The 21,107-nt window shown below is 39.5% G+C and overlaps 1 protein-coding gene across 9 annotated transcripts in view; it reads right to left on the reverse strand.

The window, feature by feature from the left end:
• Positions 1-21,107, reverse strand: part of pum (pumilio) — a 61,391-nt gene that overhangs the window by 6,059 nt on the left and 34,225 nt on the right. For 8 of the 9 annotated variants that reach the window (XM_066402563.1, XM_066402565.1, XM_066402562.1 and 5 more), the window contains 6 exons: positions 5,224-5,391; positions 4,837-5,007; positions 3,646-3,937; positions 2,143-2,286; positions 746-1,112; positions 110-382 (listed from right to left, as the gene is read on the reverse strand). In XM_066402563.1, the coding sequence (XP_066258660.1) occupies positions 110-382; positions 746-1,112; positions 2,143-2,286; positions 3,646-3,937; positions 4,837-5,007; positions 5,224-5,391 (1,415 nt within the window). The remainder of the gene's footprint in view (positions 1-109; positions 383-745; positions 1,113-2,142; positions 2,287-3,645; positions 3,938-4,836; positions 5,008-5,223; positions 5,392-21,107) is intronic. The other variant, XM_066402566.1, reaches the window with a different exon arrangement.

Genomic DNA, 21,107 nt, shown 5'->3' on the forward strand with positions numbered 1-21,107 from the left:
AGCAGCGCAATTTATGCTCAAAAATGAACTAAATCAAATACAGAAATGTGTGTTTCCTGTTCGTTCTTTATTATTTTTAATTTTCAAGACATATGTGCTATGATCTCACCTGACTTTTTGCGCCAAAGTCGTCTTTTGTTCGCTAGTTCCGAATTCGAAAAACTTTTGAATCACATAGTTTCCGAATACGTCGGTCATCAAATTATAAGCAGCGGATAATATTTCATTGAACACCATCTGCTTTTCGGCAGCAGTCGCTCGTTCAAGCTTTTGTTGAATGAATCGAGATCCATGCTGATCTTGTGAAAATTCCACTATGTGATTTGCGAGATCTCTAAGCTGTAAATTAGGATACCGGTTGTTCCGGAAGTCTTCTAGTAACCTATTGGCAAAACAGATTTATCAAAAATCATTGATATCAAAAGTTATTTACCTAAGTATGGAAACTGTTACTTTACCGCACATTGATTGCAGTTTTGCTTCGCGTCATTCAGCTAGAAATCAAGTGCGGTAAAGACACTTTCACACGTGCTAGGTATAATATTAGATTAGCAATAGAAATATTCTTTAATAATGTCTCTAAAAGATCTTTCACCCTTACAACTTTTTCACCGAAACATTGGTAGATTCAAAATAATAAGCTATTTTTTTTTAATATCCTAAACCTACTCAACGATCTATTAAAACCAAAGAGTAAACCACCTCTTAGAGATAATAGAGATATCTATGACATCATAAATCATACCTAGATCGACCCTGGGGAGTCTTATCCAAAGCACTAGGTACTGCAGTTAACGAAGAATTAATCTTAGTAAATAAGGAATTTGTGGAGCCAAACATGGTGGTGGCATTTAATCCTGCCGCCATAGAGTTGCGGTATTTGGCCTCAGCGCCAGGCGCCGCCGAAAGAACCCTCGAATTAACCAATCCGCCCAATTGCAACGGGGCTGCAGGTGGAGGTGTTAAATTGCCTCCTGTCAACGGACTCGGACTACTCCCAATGTTGTACGGGGTATTCCATTTTTGACGGTAGTCCAAAGATGGTGAAAAGGCTGAGGTATTTCGGTCGAAAGAATCCCGTCGTCCCGTGGTAGTCGTATTTAAGCCCAGGCCTGCAACATTTTTTAAATTGATTTAAAATGTTATAAAAGTTGTGAAATTGTAGAGCTATGCGAAATTCGTCAGACTGAAACGAAACTATTAAAACCTAGCGTTAAAACTGACTATAAAAAGATTTACAAGGGAAATAAACCTTGTCCTGAATGCCGTACAATGTCACAAAATCAACTTTTAGGCTCGTAAGAAACGAATTAAGCACGTTCTTAAAAATATGTCCGATTAGAAGGCTGTTCACCAATGAAAATTGTAGAATTGGCTGCATTTTGTTTGGACTATTAAATGTTAGGGTGTAAAATTTTTCTGATGTACATACAAAGCTTAAAACGCTTTATATAATCGGGGGGTTTTATCCATCCGAGTCGATATTGAGCTACAAAGTTTCCCCGGCCTTTATGTCAGGCAAAATGTCTCCGTCCCCGGGGGAGTAATGCGATATTTCATTCAAATGCCGTCTGGTGCGCTTTCGAAATGGCCGTTCTTTTTTTAAACGGACGCCGCGATTGTACGGCGACCTAACGAAAATATGAGGAAGGGAAAAAAGCTGAAAAAACAAACCCGAGAAATTTCAATTCGGAGAACATCTACTATTCTTATAAACGCCGAAAGTTACAAATTTAAATTTTGAGCCAAATCTTTAGTACTGCAGCCATCCAGGATAAACATAATTATTTTAATGATTAAGTTGCACATTCTTGAAACCAGTTTATGATCGCTACTGATGTTTGCTTCGAATTTTCAACGTTTTATGACTGACTTTCACATTAAATTTTTTTTCAAGCACCATCTCCAAACATTGACGAGATATGACCACAGTCGAAGATTAATTCCATATTTAATGACAGGGTTCGTGTTTTTCAGCTTGGTGCATGTATGATTGGTTGCTATTGGCATTATAATGATTAGCGCACACCGTGCACCCACCAGATAAGACAGTTCGCCTATACCTTCATTTAGCTATTATATACAGTGAAGAAAATAATCACTTACAATACAGGTGAAGCAATAGCATGAGTGTGAGGTTACCTGAATGAAGCTGTGACGTGGCCTGTTGCTGCTGCTGCTGCGCAGTCGAGCCGATCGCTCCTAACTGCGATGAACCGCCGAACGGGGCGGCTGATGGGGGAAGCGCGGGGAACAGGGCTGAACCGGCCACGCCCTGTGCCACGCCTGTTATTGCAACGGTTAGTTTTGGTTAGCGGTGAAATGATGGGTGAGGGCAAAATTGACGCGAATGTCAAAGTTGCCTCGAAAAGAAATTGGGTGAGTGTTTGTAAAGGCTTGTTTTAGTTAGTTTTGTGTACTTTTTTACATAATATGCAAACACCTTCCGAGATAGGAGAATCAACATTCCCACGCCGACTCGAGGAAGAACTTATAATAAACAAACAAAAACCGGAAGCCCCAACTCGATTTGCATAAAGAAGTAAAACAAACATCTGACAATGAGAAATACCCTCGGCTGCATTAACTTTGATTAGGAAATTTGTTTAGCTTGGGTCTTATTACAACATGTTATAGGGAATTTTTCACGACAAATTCGAGACAAACATATGGGAATCGATTGTTTGTAATCGCTCGATAAACTCATTACGTATATATTAACATACTTGGGTTTCTACATCAGCGGTTAATGTTGCGAATGTTTCATTTCCATCGTGACAAACATAGGTTTCAGTGGAACGACCTACTTTGGATGCAAATTAATTCCAAAAACTCGGAGAAATTGATCATTAGGTTTCATAATTGAATTAACGATAAACCAAATACGTGAAGATAGTTATGTCTATTTACATCTGTTATGTACAAAATTTTGAACTGAGAATGAACTTCGTCAGGAAATTTCCTCGTTTTTAAATTTAATTTAGGGGACAATGGTTGGTTATTACTGAGCGAGCGGAGCCTTAATGGTTTATCCACAGAAAAAACCAATTTGAAGACCGAAATTAATGGCTCGGATAAAAATTCTGTATAAAAGACATTATTAATTTTGCAGAATTGAATTTACTTTTCTCTGATTAATTCACCTAGACAATGGCAATTTAAATGGCGTATGCTTGAATGTAAAAGATATATTGAATATAGAAGATTATTTACATATTTGAGGCGATTCCCAAGGGTTACAACATAATTAAGAGCGGTGTGAAGTGGGCTTTTCAATGGCTTATTATTTCGAAATGTCGAGTCGAGGAATTTTATCGGAAAAGAGTGTGGGTGGGACGCACGGTAATCGACAACTTGTTAAACAAACCGAACTAAAATTAGCGGGAAATACGACTACGGAATTATTTCGACTTTAAATAGATTGGGGTTGTAGATAAATTCTATGTTTCAGTCAAAGCGATAATGGTAGAAATAAAAAGTAGTAGTAAAAAGACAAATTATTGTGTGCGAAAACTCAATGGATATTTCATAGCAGCAACCAAACATTAAAAATTTATTCACATCACCATTTATTTATACATATACACATTTTAAATAACCCTTCCCCAATAATATAACTAACAAATAATATATTAAACAAATTACCTCCAAGAGTGGTCCCATTGACGGAAGTACTAACACCAGCTGCGGCCGCCCCATAAAGCCCTTGGGCACCTGCTGCCGCCCCATATAAACTGGCGGCCGCCCCTTGTGCCGCCCGGCCGGGAGCACCGCCCGGAGGTGGCACTAAAACAGGGGCAGCAGGACTGACCAGGCGCATAGGGGGCGCGTGGCCATTGCGAAGGGCAGCCGCAGCTGCCCCTTGGGCCACCAAGATGGGTGCCCCCCCTTGTTCGTAGTAGGCCGGGACGATGTAACCACCCGCGGGCACTCCCGGCTGTAATACAAAATTGTTATGTACAAACTAATGTACAACGGCGGTTTTTGCATCTTTGTGTTTGTATTATAACTGTAACTATGTTCATTCAATAATATTAATATTTTTGTTATAGATAGAAAATGATACAACAGTGGCGGTTGATATAAAAGAGCACAAGTGTTTACTGGAAAACGTTAACGGACGTTGTAATAACGTCTAATGGATGTGTACTGTGTATTATTTTGTTTTATACTAACGCTGAGTTTACAAAAAATGTTTTAGGTCAGACAGAAGGGTTCTTGAAAATATGGCGAACACAATATTTATCTATATTTGTTGTTGTAGCACATTTGAACGCAATTTGATATTTATCGAAATTAATGTTCAATACATTTGATATTTATTTTACAAATATTTCACTATTTACATTAAAAAAATGAATATGAAGTAGATCAATAACTCAATCAATTCCAGTATGTTCGGAAGATTCAATAAAATTCAGCCATAGATATGCGCTGTAATTGAAGTTATTCGGGTTAACACCGCGTGTTGTGAGGGTGTTAAAAACTACGTGACACAAACACGAACATTTCAGGCGGTCATTTCATCGGTGTTCCCCGTCCGCATCAATTTTTATTGGCGCGATATTAATAACGATGCTTTTAAGGGTGCAAATATTCATCCGCCTCGAAATAATAACATGATAAAAGCGTCGTCACAATTAACCTCCCCCTCCATTAATCAAACGCCACCAAACTAAAATTACTGTTATTGCTATTGTCTAGTTCAAAATTTAAAATACGTTAGCATTAAAATATTAAAACCCTGCCGAGTGCACGACACAAAATATATGTATAATTTATATTATACAATGAAATGACTATTTAATAATTCACAAAAACAACCCTTAGTCTTACCTGAACTTGCTGTTGCGCCTCATTAGTTCCGTTGGGTGTCAAAGGTCTTCTAGCTCCATTACTCGCACCCTGCTGAAGAGCGGCTAAATTCGCTGGAGGAGCTGGATACACCCAAGGTCCCACTCCGTAATACTGTGCAGGAACTCCGGCGGTTATCAAATAGGGTTCAGCCTAAAACGATTAGCTATTAAGATTTTTTTAGGTAACAACAAGATCAATAATCTAAGATGCTGATAATGTTCACTAAACAATTAAATTTTGAGGAAGAGGCAAATTTGAGGCTCTTTTGAGTGCTTACTGAGAAACTTATCTAAGCCAGAAAAAAGCTTAAATCAGGTGACAACAACTCGGACAATGGCATTCAAAGCCATTTAACTATAAACTCACTTGTTGCGCATTCAATACGTAGGGCCCCTGCTGCGTAAACGCAGCGGCCGCAGCTTGTTGTTGCTGCGCAGCTGCAAGGTATTGTTGCTGTTGTTGTTGCTGTAAAAGTTGCAATTGTGCTGCGGCTCCGGGTGTTGCCGCTTGAGTTTGTTGAGATCGGAAGAGCTGCTGTAATAAAGGGAAAGAGGAAACGTTTTAATATTGCAAACAAAAGTATCTGACAACGTATTTTACAAAATGCTTTCTATTACTTTAGCACTTCGCATCAGACATACTTAATCAGTAATATAGAATTTCAGAGATTTGGTTTAGCAGAGTTCAAAAACTATAAAATTAACCCTGTAGAAGGCCAAGATTTCGTACTATCAGTTCATAATATCAACCCAAACGTCCAAATTGTTGCAAAAAATGCAGGTCTTGTATTTAAACTAAACGCAACAATTTTCCGGTTGATCAACGTCGCGACTTGCAAAACAGACACCAAGTTTCCCGCGAGATAGAAATGTATGTTAGTGTTACTTTACCTTTGCAATAACGCAAAGCACGTTCAGGTCTCCTAATCTGGGTTATACAGATATTTGTCTAACCATCGACCGATTTCACAGGCCGAGGTGGCTTGCACTAGTTGTACTTTTATTTCCTGCAGCCATGCTCATGAATGTGTGTTAGCACTAGAAAAACTTAATGATGGTTCATGGCTTGTTATTAATCTAGGTGGTTTTCCCTTTCCAAAACGGGCTTCGCAAGGTTCTACCGCTAATTAGCCACTTTTCTATAGGTAAACCAGGGTGTATTACTTAGGGGCGCTGCCGCAACCGTTAAACGTTTGATTATAACGTGGCTATTGCATACAAACAAGTCATTATCCAGCAACACGCCGAGTTTCGACACCTTTCCAACATTGTTCGACGTCCTCGATAACTTTCTAACTCATGAAATTTCGATGGGTTAAGTCTCAGTAAACGGGGTGTACGTAATTTTCCGCTTACAATCAGGCTTCAAAAGAAAATCTAAGATTATATTGACTTTGCTATAAAATAATTAGAACTAAACTGCCGACAAACATTCCCCTATTACTTAATAAGACCTCCACAAGGAGTTTCTTGACCTAATGGTGAACGAAATTGACAACCATCAGACGGAAGACGTTTCAATTTCATTTAAAACGCTTTCTTATTTTCAATTAAATTGACAAATTCTTGAAGATTTGCGCAAAACTCGTGAGCGTATCGTACCAACACTAATCGTTGCAACACAACTAGGAAAAGCTACTTTTGCTCGCTCACTTTGACGAGCAAACCGTAAAGGACAATGGCTTTTTGTTTTTTCCTTCGCAGTGGCATTGTTTTCAATTGGTTAATTCTCTAAGAAATGCCACACATTACCCACACGACGAGGCTAATATGTTTGATTAAGCAATTGAGTCATTGTTTGAATAAGTAAATTTAATGCCGCGGGCGAGGGAAATGTAAAATGGACATAACTAATAACCGATTTTTGGTGCAACGCTCATCGCACCGCAGCTCGCGGACACCTGCCGCAAAACCTCATTAAATCCGTCGACATTGCTGCATTACATACGCGAATACAGCCATAGGGCAAGTTCAGTTTTTTGATTTGAAGAGCTTAATGGACGCCACATGAAAGGGAGAAATTTGAGATGGTAGTAATATCAGTTCCAGTCAAGACCGCCGCTGATTATATGCAACACGCGTAAAGGTCTCACACACTAGTTACCTGGCTACAGCATTTCTTGGTTTGAGTTTCAATAGAAAGGACATTAGTCCCTGCTTTGTAGTTAAAATAAAATTCCTCGCGAACGAGTCTTTGAAGCCGCGGTCAGAACGTGCGCTTCCTCTATAGATAAGAATGGATCCATTCATCGTGTCTGACAATGACCGCGCCATCAGAAAGCCTCCAGCAAAATCTAATTACATCTCATTTACCGAACGTACACGGGTGGCCCCAGTGCTTTATCTAAAAAAAAAGGTAATTGAGAAAACTAATTGACGATGTCCTCTAAGCAGTTTTGAGACAGCGCACCGTTAGTAAAAGCTGGAGGTATTTATTTAGAAATTTACTTAACGGAAGAGAAGCGAGAATTAATTGACCCTAATCGTTCCATCACCAACAGCACACGCCCAGTTTGTCAAAAATAGGGCAAGAAAGAAGATGGGTGGGGCTCGTCCGCCTATCAACTTAACAGCGTTAACTAGCATAGCGACTGGCCGCGATTTCTTTTCGGCTTGACCGCATGGAAAGGGAGCTTTTAGGCTTAATTATCCTCGAGGTAAACCTTATTTAGGGCTGCAGGGATCGATAGATCAACTTGGAGGTCACGGTAGCCGCGTACTCGGCTCTTGGGTTAAAACCGAATTAATGACCATTAAAAATGATCACGATACATGCGCTGGATTTAATTAATTACGCTTGAAACATTTGAACCGCGCATTCATTATTTTGTAATTTAGAAAGCCTTGTGCAGAATGGCCATGTCAACGACTTCTTATGCTCCTTATTTGAAAAATAAATAACGCGCTGGCCGCTAACAAAGTGTACCGTTACTAGAACATCGTGTAACCACGGAGGAGCTGAAGAAATGACCTCGTTGCTCTAATAGATTTTTACTGTGAATTCAATTTTACGTGCAGGAACGTGCCAAAAGTAATCATGTGGGCTATTAGTGAGTATGGGCGTGACAAAATGTGGTGCTCCTACAAATGAGGCTTTCACGCTAGTTTTCCGTACTCTGATAAAGGCGTGAAATTCGAAACTAAAATAAAACTTGCACAATTCAAACTAATTTAAATTTCAAGCTTATTAAGAAACACGAGCAGTTTTCACGTGGTAGAAACAATAGCGGGTCGTCGACCAGATTCGGGCTTGAACTTGGCCTGTCAGTGAACTTGGTCGAAGCGCATGAAGCGAAACGAAGAACTTCAGTGCTCAGCATGCCGAGTCGCGGTGGTTGCATCACCTCGAATTTAAATCTTCACTAAGAATTCGGAATTCGGAAGGCTTTTTGGGTCAGCCAGGCGGATAAAAAAATAACTGGAACCATCATCGGGACCGGTCTCTCAACAACTCGCGGATCCGGTCAACGTACTCGCACTCAAGTTCACTGGGGCAACAGTTACGTGATTTTATCGATCAGTCGTGATAATTGTCGTAAAATCGTCAAGAAACCAGATTCAGCCAACGTAACTGTTTAGCTTCCTTTCATATGTGGCACAACGACCTCCGCATAGACCGTTCTTCAGAATTTATTACTGTAAACAGTCCGTATATGAAGACGACGAGCGACCCGTCAAAGCTTGCCCTCAATGCAGAATTTAATTAACCAACAACAAAACGATTGTTTTGGAACGTGGGGCTTCTCGCTCCATCGGACCCGTCTATTATGGAAGCGGGAAAAATCCTGGCAAACCGACCGGGCACCGAAGTTTCATTAACGGCAATGCCAACGCTATCGCTGAGAATTGTTCCACTCCGATTGGATCTAGATATTAGGCAAAAACTATATGCTTCGACGAATTTAATTTAGCTCAAATTGAAAACCTGGAGCTCAAAGGGTATATTTCCTGAATCACATTTCCATGACAAACATCCAATTTCCAACGGAACAACATCAACAGCTATCAAACTCCAGAATACTTTCAACATACGCCACAGGTAGGATTTCTGCAACTACATCTGGGAAATGAGATATAAAGCTGCTACCATCAACGTAAGTCAACAATCGGTGCTGGCTGGTTACAGAATCATTTCTGTCAATGTCAACGTCAAACCTTAAAGCCTAAACTGCCTCCAGTTTGACTTGGTGCATTCAGTAGATGCGTTGCGCATGGCATGCATTTCTTATCCTCAATGCAACGAGGAATTGAATGTTGAATGCGCATGAAAACGGCAAGCACGTGGCACGAGCCAAAGCGAAGGTTGCCTGGTAATTGATCTATCGTAACATTCATAGCGCAGCAAAAAAGGCCTTTTTGCAGGAACTTACGTAAGGGCAACTCCTACGATCGCAGTAGAATTTCTTCATAGAATTATGCATGGTCTATAATAGACAAAAACAAAAAAATGTGTTCGATCCACTTGCACATGATCGACTCCCAAACATATTAGAATAATTTCAGCCTTTTTCCATCTCGGTTCTCTTATTATTATTTTTCTTTTCTCTTTTCACTGTCATTCCCGCATGCTTTAAGCTCAAACAAATCTTGTCGTTAATATTTCACATGCCACTGCCAAGAGGCGTCATCTTCCATCACAGGGAGATGAGTCACCTTGAAGGAAATTATAAAGTCAGCGGGCGCCATCTTTGAGTCCGCTTCTCAACCCAAACTTAAAAGTCCTTGATCAGTGACGTAGCATCTGTTCCAACAAAGACGTCAACCGATTCCGGACCGTTAGAACCAATTAGAAATATGCGAACGCACCGATTGGGATTTCTTGCGCACATTCCTGACGATCGGGAATTATTTTTCTTCCTGTTGGAACAAACCAGAAATAAGACGTCCGTTTTTAAAGTGAACCTTTGGGTATGAACCAATTTCTGATGGTTATTGTACTTGTTTCTGTTTTAATTCTATCTCTTTCGATTGTTGAGAAACCTGCGTCACCTCAAAAAATTGAGTTTCGATTAAATCAGCATTAGAGATGAGATCGGTAGAGACGAGTGCATTGTTATGGGGTAGAAAGCGACCGTTGCCCTTTTTAATTATTACTAAATACCAGTGTTTTATTTCACATGCTACTTACTGTAGCATTAACGGATGATTTATTAAACTGTGGAACAAACAAAACTCCAGGATTCTAGTCTAAAAATTTATCTCAATGCCGGTCATTTCCACAGATTTCGTCTTTATGGAGTTTTCTCGTTAATCACTCCCATTAACTCGGATGCAACTTGAAATGAAAATAACAGTCTTCGGACTCAAAGCAGGCGTAATTTAGCGTTGAAACTGCAGATGAATGACAAAGTTAGAGAAAAATATCCTGCAGTTCCAACCGCCACAAAACAACTTTAATAGCCGGTTTTTGCATTGGACATACTTTTGACTTATTAAAATCAAGACTAAAAGTTTAATTCTCTGTTCCGGTCAAGTGGCACTTTTCATTTGAACAAAAACCTCGTGAGCGATCCTTACAGATGTAGGCAAAGCTGGGACCTAAATAGTCTCGTGAGACTTCCTGCATGTATGGAAATGTCTTCGTACATGCCATTTAAAGTCGTATCCAATAACAAAGTACGCAACCCGCATAATCGTCATTTGAGACTGTCGAGAATTGCCAACCGGTAACGGATCTTTTCGGTTCCGTTAGATGATCTACTTCATCAGAGATAGCGTTACTTTCCTAATCCATTCGATCGGAAACCTTTCGAGAAAAAAATCACTCGCAAATAAGATGAGCCGAAACCACATTACCTAGAGCGGATGAGTAGCTTTCGCAGTCATTAAAACACCCCGGGGACTAGGGACATACATCTCCCAAGGACGTACTTTATTTTTGCTACCCACAGGGAATCAATCCATCTACTTGTTGTTTTCGTGAAATGGAGAGAGAACGAGAAGGCAAAAACAAGGTCTTCGCTTCAGTAAGGTGATACAAGGAGTATTACGCTTTTTATTTCTTGCATGGTTGGCCAAAAAACAAACCCTTTTAAAGGGAAGAGCTAAGCGCAATCTAGCGAAGACGAATCCCCCTTTTCCACCCTAGCCCCTCTTTCGTTTCTTGGTTAGTAATTCAGTTGTTTGTCCTCGTTTTTAAGACCTGAATTTTACGACGTTTCAGGAAAACTGATGCGTCCTCGTACATAGAGAGATTAGCGTCGTTTGTGTCGTCATGCATGCAAAACGGATATAATTGAGCATCATGGAAATTGAGGCTGCAAAAAGGAATTAGGGCCCGGTATAGAATTATGAATTGCAAGAGGCGCTTAACATGAGCGAAAAATCCTTGTATATTTGCGGTTCTAAAGCTTTCCATTCGAGCGAGGACGATTGTGGTTTGTTTAATGCCTCTAATGCTTTCCACTTTCCACTTAAACATAATATGTGAGGAGTATATGTGGTGGTGAAGCGCGGGATCCGGTGAAAGTCTGGGTGACTACATGTAATAAAATAAAATCAATTATCGATCAATAAACAGTTCGACAAACATCAATCATAATCGGTCTTCGTGTTAAAAGCCAATGTTATTTTAATTACAGGAAGCCCATCAGCTTCTACTTTTGCCACAGACATTTCTTTTGTCGTAAAAGAATAAACCTTTCTCTGTTTTGTGAGCACTTAGGTGCAGTTGAATACGTAAGGTTTTAAAAAAGCTTTCAGAGGACTCGTATCGTCTGTGATGCTCATATGTGTAAAACATAATATTAGAGAAGCTGTGAGTTATTGTCTTTGGACAAACCCGGTATCAATAATGGCCAGATTGACTAATTAGGGCTTAAATTCTGGGACCGAGGATGGGCAACAAGAGTCGGGTTAATTTACTGAGTGGGGTAAATATCAAAGTTTGCCATGGCTCACCACGTTAGGTGCGTTTGCTTCCCTAATTAGTGCGAAAGCTGCAAGCTAAAAATTCCCTTGTGGTCTGGGAGGTTTTAAGCGATTTTGATTAATTACTCGCTTAATGCTGTAAGTAAGGATATCTTGCCAGGAAATCGGGTAGCGTGCCATTAAAGCGACAACTGCCAAGTGCCGTTAAATTACACTTGCAGTATTATATGGAAGAATATAATAAGACGTTGTCGACGGTATGAATAATTGGAAGTCGTTTCTGCGAGTTTTTTTTTCGTCTCTGTTTGAAGAGCGAAACTTCTCAAAACAGAATCTCCTTTTGAACATTCTCGGTATAATCTTGGCGATAAACCCGGGGAACAAGCCTAGCGAAACGGCCCCAAACAACCTAAATCCTTTTTAAGGTGTCCCTAAGCAGGATTTCTTATCTCGTTTTTATTTGCATCCAGAAACGGGGGCAAAATTCGGATTGAAAAGTGCGCAGAACCCTAATCGGATGGGCAAAAGGGAAAAAATGAAATTCGCTTTTGCGAGAATCCAGTCGAGATGAAAGGAAAATACGTTGATCGTCTAAATATAAAGAGCCTCAATGAGTCTTTTTACGCACACTAATATTTTGCAGGCGAAAGGTATGAGGCCCATATTTGGATGGTTGCAGTATTTCAACATTCGCCCAAACGATCGAGATTGGAAACTACATTCTCAGACACGCATAAATTAATGAAAAGCGAAGGGAGGGGAAACGGATAAACCTAAAAATCTTAGATGGGAGAACGGCACTTTGCCTCGAAACACAAAACGACCACTTTGTTTGACGCGATATCCGTCGCAAATAAACTTGCTCGCATGTTTAAACGTTATTTGTACGGCAACAAATTGGATGCCACCGTGTTAGTGCAAACCGTCTTTTCTCTTCAGAATAGCACGCGACCTTATTTCATGTTTCACTGTCAAAAGGGCACCACAGGGTGAGGTGTGAATGGAATCGAAATTAGGAGAGATCGATAACACGACTCTTTATCAGATAATATGCTGCATTTCCACGTTTATTAAAAATTGCGGCATTTTCGTATAGGCATGCTCAAACAGACTTTAATAAAATCTCTTTGTGTAGGAAGATTTCTCCGTGAGCGTTTATTAGATAATTACGAATTCGAGCACCGGTACAGATTAGAAACAGCACTATGACCGCCTTTTTCGACTGTCTGACGTTTTACTGTGGCGTCTGTTTGACGTTGAATCCAGAATAGTCCTTCACAAGTTTGGAAAAAAAAACCGGCGAGGGCGTTTTTCAATATCTCCGCTCCTTTCAGAAATTTCCCTATATTGATATTCTGCGTTTAAACGTCGTATTCGACAACACCGACAACTACTTTGTGCCCAGAAAACCACATATACATACATATATATATATGTATTTATATTATACGTACATATAGCTGAAATTCTACAAAACAAATTGTCACCGAAACTCCTTTAAATTACCTAAATTCTATCCAAGAAGCTAATTCTAGCTTCAGCAAACTAACTGCACGACGACAAACATTCTAAAACAGTTCGCATGTCGCTGCTCAAAAATGTTTCTTCAACAAGTCTGAAATAATAGAGAGAAATGGCGAGATTCGTGAGTTCTGTCGGCCTCTCATACCAATTGGCACCTAACTGCACGGCAGCCCTCCTCGCTTTAATTGAAGTTATTTAGACTGAAAGTTTGCAAATCTAATTACAAAGTTGGAGTATGAGTTACACTCGAAGTTTCATGTCCGCGCTTCTTTCCCTGGTTCACTTTACGTGGTGATGTCCTCGTTGTTTGCGATGTAGTTGCAAAGATCTATTAGCCAATGTATAGCGAAAATTGCAATAATTTTTTATTACGATTCGTGGAACTTTTCTTAGCTGAATTAGCCTTGCCGGCGAGATCTTTATTTCCCAAGCACGTAATACATCTTCCATCTTGTCAGCGATGCAGCAATTTAAATAGTGGAAGTGACATTTTCCATTTATTCCTATACACCCAGCCTTTGAATTTCAAGGGCCGTTTAAACATAATAAATTCATTTTCCTGCTGGGTTACGAAAAGTGAGTTTACAGGAGGGAATTGGGGTCTCACCCACGTAATTCTAATAATTCATGAGGCCCGTGTAATATACGCTCGTGCCATCGCTGAAAAGGTCTAGTTTTCAATTAGAATTAAATTTGTACTGCGGAGACTCTCACACACGAAAAATCTACAGCAATTTGAAGGTAAAAAGGGAGCTGCCCCAAGAGGCTGCAACTTCACGCCAACTTTCGAGAGATTGATCTGAAATATCATGTTTTCCGCGTTACTCGCTTAATACAAAAACTTTTTACTCCCTTGGATGGTGTTAGCCCGCGCGCGATTACGTCAACAAGTAAATTACAAAGTTTTTATTGGGTAAGTTTGATTGCTTTTCGAAAAGCTCGTATATGGAATTAACGTCCCAATTCTGTAAATATTAGCCTGAAGCGATCATCATCGCCTGGTTTTCTGGGAAACGACCTTTTTTATTTCGACATATCACCGCCATATGAGGCAACTATGTCGGGTGACGCTTTTACAACAAACAGTATTTCAAGGTTGACACACATGTGTAGGATTTGAATAAATTCGCTTTAAAACTAGATGGTCTCTTAGTGAATTCTATTAGATCGTAGGAATAGTACCGACAGATAGTCCAAGCAAGCTTGAGCGAAAACGAGAAACGGATCAAGAAAATAACACAAACCTGCACATGAGGGCTGTACTGAAATAGGTCTGAAAAGGGTCAGCCGCCCTTCAAAACCACCCAGATGGACATTCGCTATTTTCCTTGATAAGTGGATGTGATAACGCTATTAAATTTGGAGACCTCTGTTTGCTTCCGTGATGAAATCTAGACGCTGCCCATTAGCACTGAACCATAAACTTCCATAAGAGCATATGACGAGATATATCAGGGCAAACATGACGGCTCTATGTTCAGTTCTAACGAACTTCCCGGGCGGTAATCTCATCAGCAGCCATTTCCAAGTTGACAGACGTCATAAACTAACTTCCAAGCGCGTTTACTGCCGAAATAACCACCGCACTTATCAATTAGGGCGGCGATAAATTTCAGCCCTGTGTGACGTACGGTAACTGAGCCCAATCCGCAATAATTTAGAGTTTCCAACTGAGGCTCGTTCCCAAAGTTCGGGGACTTTTTCCGTTCGTCTCCGAATTTATATTTCCCATGGGCGCGGTTATCGAAATTTGCGAATTATTAGGAGCCGCGAGTGTAAAACTTTTTGGCTTCTGGCTGAGCCGAAATTAAAACTGTCAACGCGGAAATCGGGTTAATTAACGAAATTGATGGCATTCCTTAGCAATGGCGTGCGCTTATCGCCACGCTCGATGCCTCTCCAAATGGCCAATCAACCGTCAAATAAGTATGGATAATTGGCAATCGAACCAAGGAAAACAAGCGATAAAATTAGGGACCATAAGGCGCAATCCGACTGAGAGCGTGTGGAAACTTCCATTTGGCTCATGTTACCCATTAAGTTCAACTACGAACTTTCGGAAGTTGCTTGAGGCTTGGTAATGTATAGGGGCCGACGTTCTTTTAAGTTTGAAACGATGGTTTTGTTTCAATTTCGGCCTCAAGGATCTCTGTGGGAATTATCGACTAGGCGCCATCAGTGGTCACCGAATGGAACATGTACTTACTGCGAGACCACCAGGAAATGGCAATTTATTTTGCGTGCAGTTTTATACCACCTGGCGTGGCCCTTGCTGAGACTCAAACAATATTTCCAAAACTCAACTTAGCGGTAAAATCTATGAATCCGGAGAGGAATACATAAAACACTTAGACGGCAACATTATTACAAAACAATCCTCGTTGTGAAACCAATTTCTCACCTTGTTTCTTATACGTATACACACACACATATCATTCGAACGTGGAATTTTGTTTTTCAACTGAAGTCGAATCGGCTTGTCTAGACGTAACCACATTCATCGATAAATATTTGAAAAGTTGAACGAATGAACTTTAAGTCAAAAAACGAGCGTAGAATTTCGTAATTGGTGGAAACGGGGCACGGTTAATGGTCAATAGCTAAAGCGGAAGGAATTTAGGGCTCATTGGGATCGCAAAAACTGCAACCGATATGGTGTTAATAATTGATTTGTTATTCATTAAAACACCGCTTTGAGACTCCGATCGGAAAATCAAATTTCACCAAAACTCCCCGGAAAGATGCAGCCGAAGATAAAATTGAACACGAAATTCTTACTTCCTCAATGACGTAGTAAGCGGTTATTGATTCAATAGACGCAAACTCAAATCTGCCGAAAATGATGCGGGAATAATTGTTGCAAATTACAGTTCGTGGTTTAAAAGGCCATCGATTTCAAAATTACGAATAAAAAATAAATTGTGCCATTCGAATTATAGATACAAAATGTTAAAAATGCTCAACTCCAGGAAATAATGAAAACAAATTTTGTTCGTTTTCATTGCTTCTCATTTTTAGTGGTAACGCACAGGTCGTTTAGAATATGAAAATGTTCAGTGTACGACATCTCTATTTATTTTACCATTTATTTAAACCAATTATAGCTACGTCAGACCATATAAGCCTTTACGATTCCTTCTAATGCATCCGTTTTCCGACGATGCGGAGTTTTAAAATTACTAGGATTCCTTGAAACCGAGCGTAAAAAAAGATATGGAAAAAACTTGATTTGAACGATCCTATCATCGGATGACGAATGCACGGTAAAGAAGTTTCAAGACGATGATCACAATCCCTGAACTAACTTAAAATAAAAAGAAAAAAGGGCTCATCTTGAAGAAAACTTAATCCCGTTGTTTGTTGTTGGTGCTAGAATAAAAACAATCTTAAGTAAACCATCCGGAAAAATATGGCACCAATAAAGGAAGAATCGTCTCGGGAGTTTCGGCACAAGAAGCACGAGTATCTTAATTTGAAATCTTAATGCAACCAAGTTCGTTCACATGGGACCACTACCTATTATTACGTCTGGATTTCCGCCCATTTGGAATTCATTAATAGCCTGCAAGGGCAAATACCCCTAAGAGATAATGTACTTACAATTGGATATTGTTTCCGACAATTAAGCAGGTTTTTGCCGTGCCGGCCCTGGACGTGTAGTTATTTAAATGAGGTCTTATGCAACACGTGGTGGTTGCAAAACGGTTGTAGAATAGAAACGCGTTAGCGATCAGGTGCTATGTCAGAGTTTGCTGCAAACTTTGGTCAATAGGTCACCGGTCCGTTTCATTGTCGCCAACGCAGGTGTTAATTAAATTGTTGTATAATATGGAAAAATTAAAAAGAAGACAGATGACTCTGACAGAGGCTGGTAAATTTATCTACCTCACCGGCGGTGTCGGAAAAACGATGTCAGCCCATTAATCTTAATGCGGCCCACTCCGTTCCTTGTAAGTGGCGTCCGTCCTGTGCAATTACTTAAAGAATTAACTTCCACACCGGTGTTTTCTCATAAGAAAACTCTAGAAAACAACGAGTCCCCGAAATCTCCGCAATCTGAAGATTCTTCAACTATTATTAATAACATTCCGTGGGCGCTCTACATTTCCATATTTTTGCATATCCGTAATGCAAACTCCGATTTTAAAAACTTTGAACGAGCAAACCGAGCCCAGTCAAATCTAATGAAATTCCGACAGACCCCATCGAACCTCGATTAGCAAATTTATCTGATACAAGCCAAGTGGAATTGCTCAGATATTAACCAGGATCTTCCTTTGTCGGAACTGGAAATTAACGCGATTGATTGCGTGCAAATTGTATCTGAATTAATCTATTGTGGTCCCTAAACTAAGAGGACGCTTAGGTTCACCTACTTTACCCAGTGGCTTCGAATAAAACTTTCAAAGTACTTTTCGAAAAGAGAATAATACAAAAATAGAAGGTCAAACAGGTCCAATCGAAATGTCGAGTTGTTTTTCGACCTTCGAAATCGCGTGGCCGTTAGACTGTGGAAAATTGATTCCATTCCAGTTTTTCCAGGGCGTGTAGAAGACGACGTCCCGGCATGCAAAGCCGAATGGCGTATCGGATGATAATTTGATGGCATATTGTGAGGAGCGTTCGGTCGGAAATAATAAGGGCGACCAGGGCTTATTTATCGGAATTTGAAAGGGGGTCTTGTTCCGAGGGAGTAGCCGGATTTTAAAGATTTCCAGGTAAATAGGGCATGAACGAGAAAGAACCATTTAAGAATGATGCCGCATTTCTTTGGCTTGAGTGAAACCCGAAATTTGAGGCAGTACGAGAATCATTGCGTTGCTGCCTTTAAAGTCATTTCACCAAAAGCAAATAACGGATTCTGCATTCATATCGAACATCGTGTATTATTTTAGCATTAAATCAAATGACTAGTTAAAATCAGTCAATTGGCTTATTAAAACGAAAATAATTGGTAAAGCAAAGCTAAAAATAATTCAATTTAACACTGAAGATGAAAAAGATATTTGGCCTGGGCAAAGTAATCGAACGGGGATACTGATGACTTAAATTTCATGAGGTTGCTTTAGGATTTTAAATATCATTTTAACAATTGGCCTTAGTCGAAATTTTAAGTTTACATAGATTTGTATCGTGACGTTTTTAAAACAACCGATTTTGGATTTTCGACTTGATTTTGGTGATGACTACCCAGTTCGCGTTTTTTGCCACAAATTCGGGATTTATTAACGAAAAGCTTTCTGACGGTGTACTCTTAGCAAGCAAGTCTGCAAACATCTAGAAGGTTATACTTCACTAATAGACGAGTCAGACTATAAATGCCACAAATAATGTCGTTAACTGTAATAACACTTCCCGTAATCATACACATATGCGAAAGACAATCCACTGCGGGTATTAAAATCTAAAATGCACTTTACAACCAAATTTATTTTTACATAAACTAGAAAAAACAATTCGTGATTGGGAGCTGATATTTTAACTATTAAAGGGAGAAAGAGGTGAGGTTAGGACGGGATATAGAAGAGACCTACAATTCTGGCCACATTTCGGCATGTTGCAATCTAATTGAGGATCCTAAAGAAATCGCAGAAAGTTTTAATATTTTTTTAACTAATAATAAAATCTGTCAAAACGTTCTGATATCGGTCCGATTCACATCACTGGCCAAATTGGAAGCGGTTTTTACTTCTTTGAATTTTAAAAACACGAGTTTGTCATTTTAATGAGAAACACATTAAAAAATAAAAGATTTTAAGTGATCCTGTTGATACTGCGGGGGTCCTCTTAAAAAGAATAATCCTCTTTATTTTGGGCTCTTTGATCTTCTTGGTGAATAATTCTTTTACAAGTAGCCGCTTTCCACAGTCTTTTAAAATTAACAAAATCATTCGACTAAATAAAAAGAGAAATGTTAAGTTCCTAAAAAATTATAGACCGGTGGCCACACGGGCTTCTCAAAGGTATTTGAATGTCGTTTTTTGGAGAAATTAGTGTTTTACTTCAAATTAAGAACATGATGATTCGGGCTCAATTCGGACTAAAATAGGACAATTAACCTCTGATGAGATTGACCGTTGTTTTGAACCGATTGATAGAGTGCTTGGAATTAGATGAGTGTCCTGTCGGGAACTTTTGTGACCTCGGTAGTATATTTGACTGCTATGCTGACCTGGAGGACTATGGGGGTTAAAAGGTCGTCCTTGAGCCTTCAGGATTTCATTGCTTTTAAGACATTGGGATCGGTATGTGAGCTTCATTTATGAAAATAGCTTGAGCAAGGCCGTCGTTATCGGCCTTGCTCGAGTCGATATTTTTTGACTTTTGTTTGGAACTTCAATATTAGCGTTAACTTGATCCAAATAATTTGGGCTTTGTCACATATTGATTTTCCGGGCACCGTAATTGTTCTTATGGGAATTTTGAAAACGTTAAAATACATATGTTAGTATTCCATTCGCAAGGACGAATATAGAATTACGTTTAATGTTATCAAAATTCCGATTATTTCCGGTGACATTTGATAAAAACGTACATTTATTAAGTTTAATATCCGCATTCAAACACGTTCATTTGACTGAATTCGTCCACAAAAGCCGTAATTTCTTTTTAATTTTCCCGTCCTTCTACTACCTTTATAATTTACCTACAAAAAATTATCAAGTTCCACTGAAACAAAATACATAAAATCATGCACTAGATGAGAAACTCAAATCTCTTCTCGAATCTCTACTTTCTAATGATAATTGAGAATTACTATTTAACTAATCAGAGGTACCATATCTCGGAAGTATACCACTTCGAGTGAAATCATAATGGGTACCTCTACATTCTGTTCTTAATGCACCGACTATTCCGAATGTTTCTCATTCCATTCACACTTGAGCTGAAGCAAGATTTCATTATGAATATAGGCTGAATCACGGTGATCGATGCTTATATTCTCCACTTTCCATAGATGCAAATATACATTAACGATGCCAAACCATCTCAATTTGCTTAGAATTAATAATAATGTGTTGGAAGGTAGCCAATATGGTTTCCACATGGTGGTAGTACGTACAAATCTTTATTTTCACAGTTTAAGTCCTATTAGTTGTGACTCCCCGAGGAGTATTATTTCTAGTCGGAATCTCCCATATGTAGCCATTAAAGGTAAAATAAAACGTAACAGGTTTATAGGGGATAAAGTCGGCTATTATTGATTTACTTCTAGAGGGCCCTACTTACTGTTACAGGTTACAAACATAGGGGCGTCGATGGGACACTTACCTAAAAAAAACAAAAACAAAACGTAAATCAATATGCGTTAATTTCTGGTAGATACATTTGCGTAACACAGATCAATAACCTGCTGCCGGTGAATGCTCAAAAGGATTGAATTGAAACTGGTTGTCTTATACAATACGCAACTAAACATTTATATCGTATGCTGAATTGCGACCGACCTTGCGTTTCTTCCCCTACGTACGTTAGGACCGAATGTTTAACATGCGTGAAAAACGACCACTATAAACTTCTCCCATTATCTCCGCTCCAATTTCACTTCACGACTCAAATGTTAAATGTTTGGATTGAATGTATGAAAAATAGACGCCTCTCAAGACGACGACAACATTACGCCCATCCAAAAAGCGTCGCCAACCTCAAACGTGAAATTAAGCAACACCCGGAGTAATATGGCTGATAATTTATGTTCGAATTTTCCTCAAAATCGGCCAGGGAAACACGTGGGGGGGCAGACTTGGAAGGATGCCCTCATCAAATGCCCCAGGGTGTTCCCGTGACAGTTCAAAATAAGTAACGTTACAACCAATACCAAACAAAAGCAGCGTTTCCAACAAAACTTCGTACATG

The sequence above is a fragment of the Euwallacea similis genome, chromosome 26, assembly GCF_039881205.1.
Source record: "Euwallacea similis isolate ESF13 chromosome 26, ESF131.1, whole genome shotgun sequence".
NCBI lineage: Eukaryota > Metazoa > Arthropoda > Insecta > Coleoptera > Curculionidae > Euwallacea > Euwallacea similis.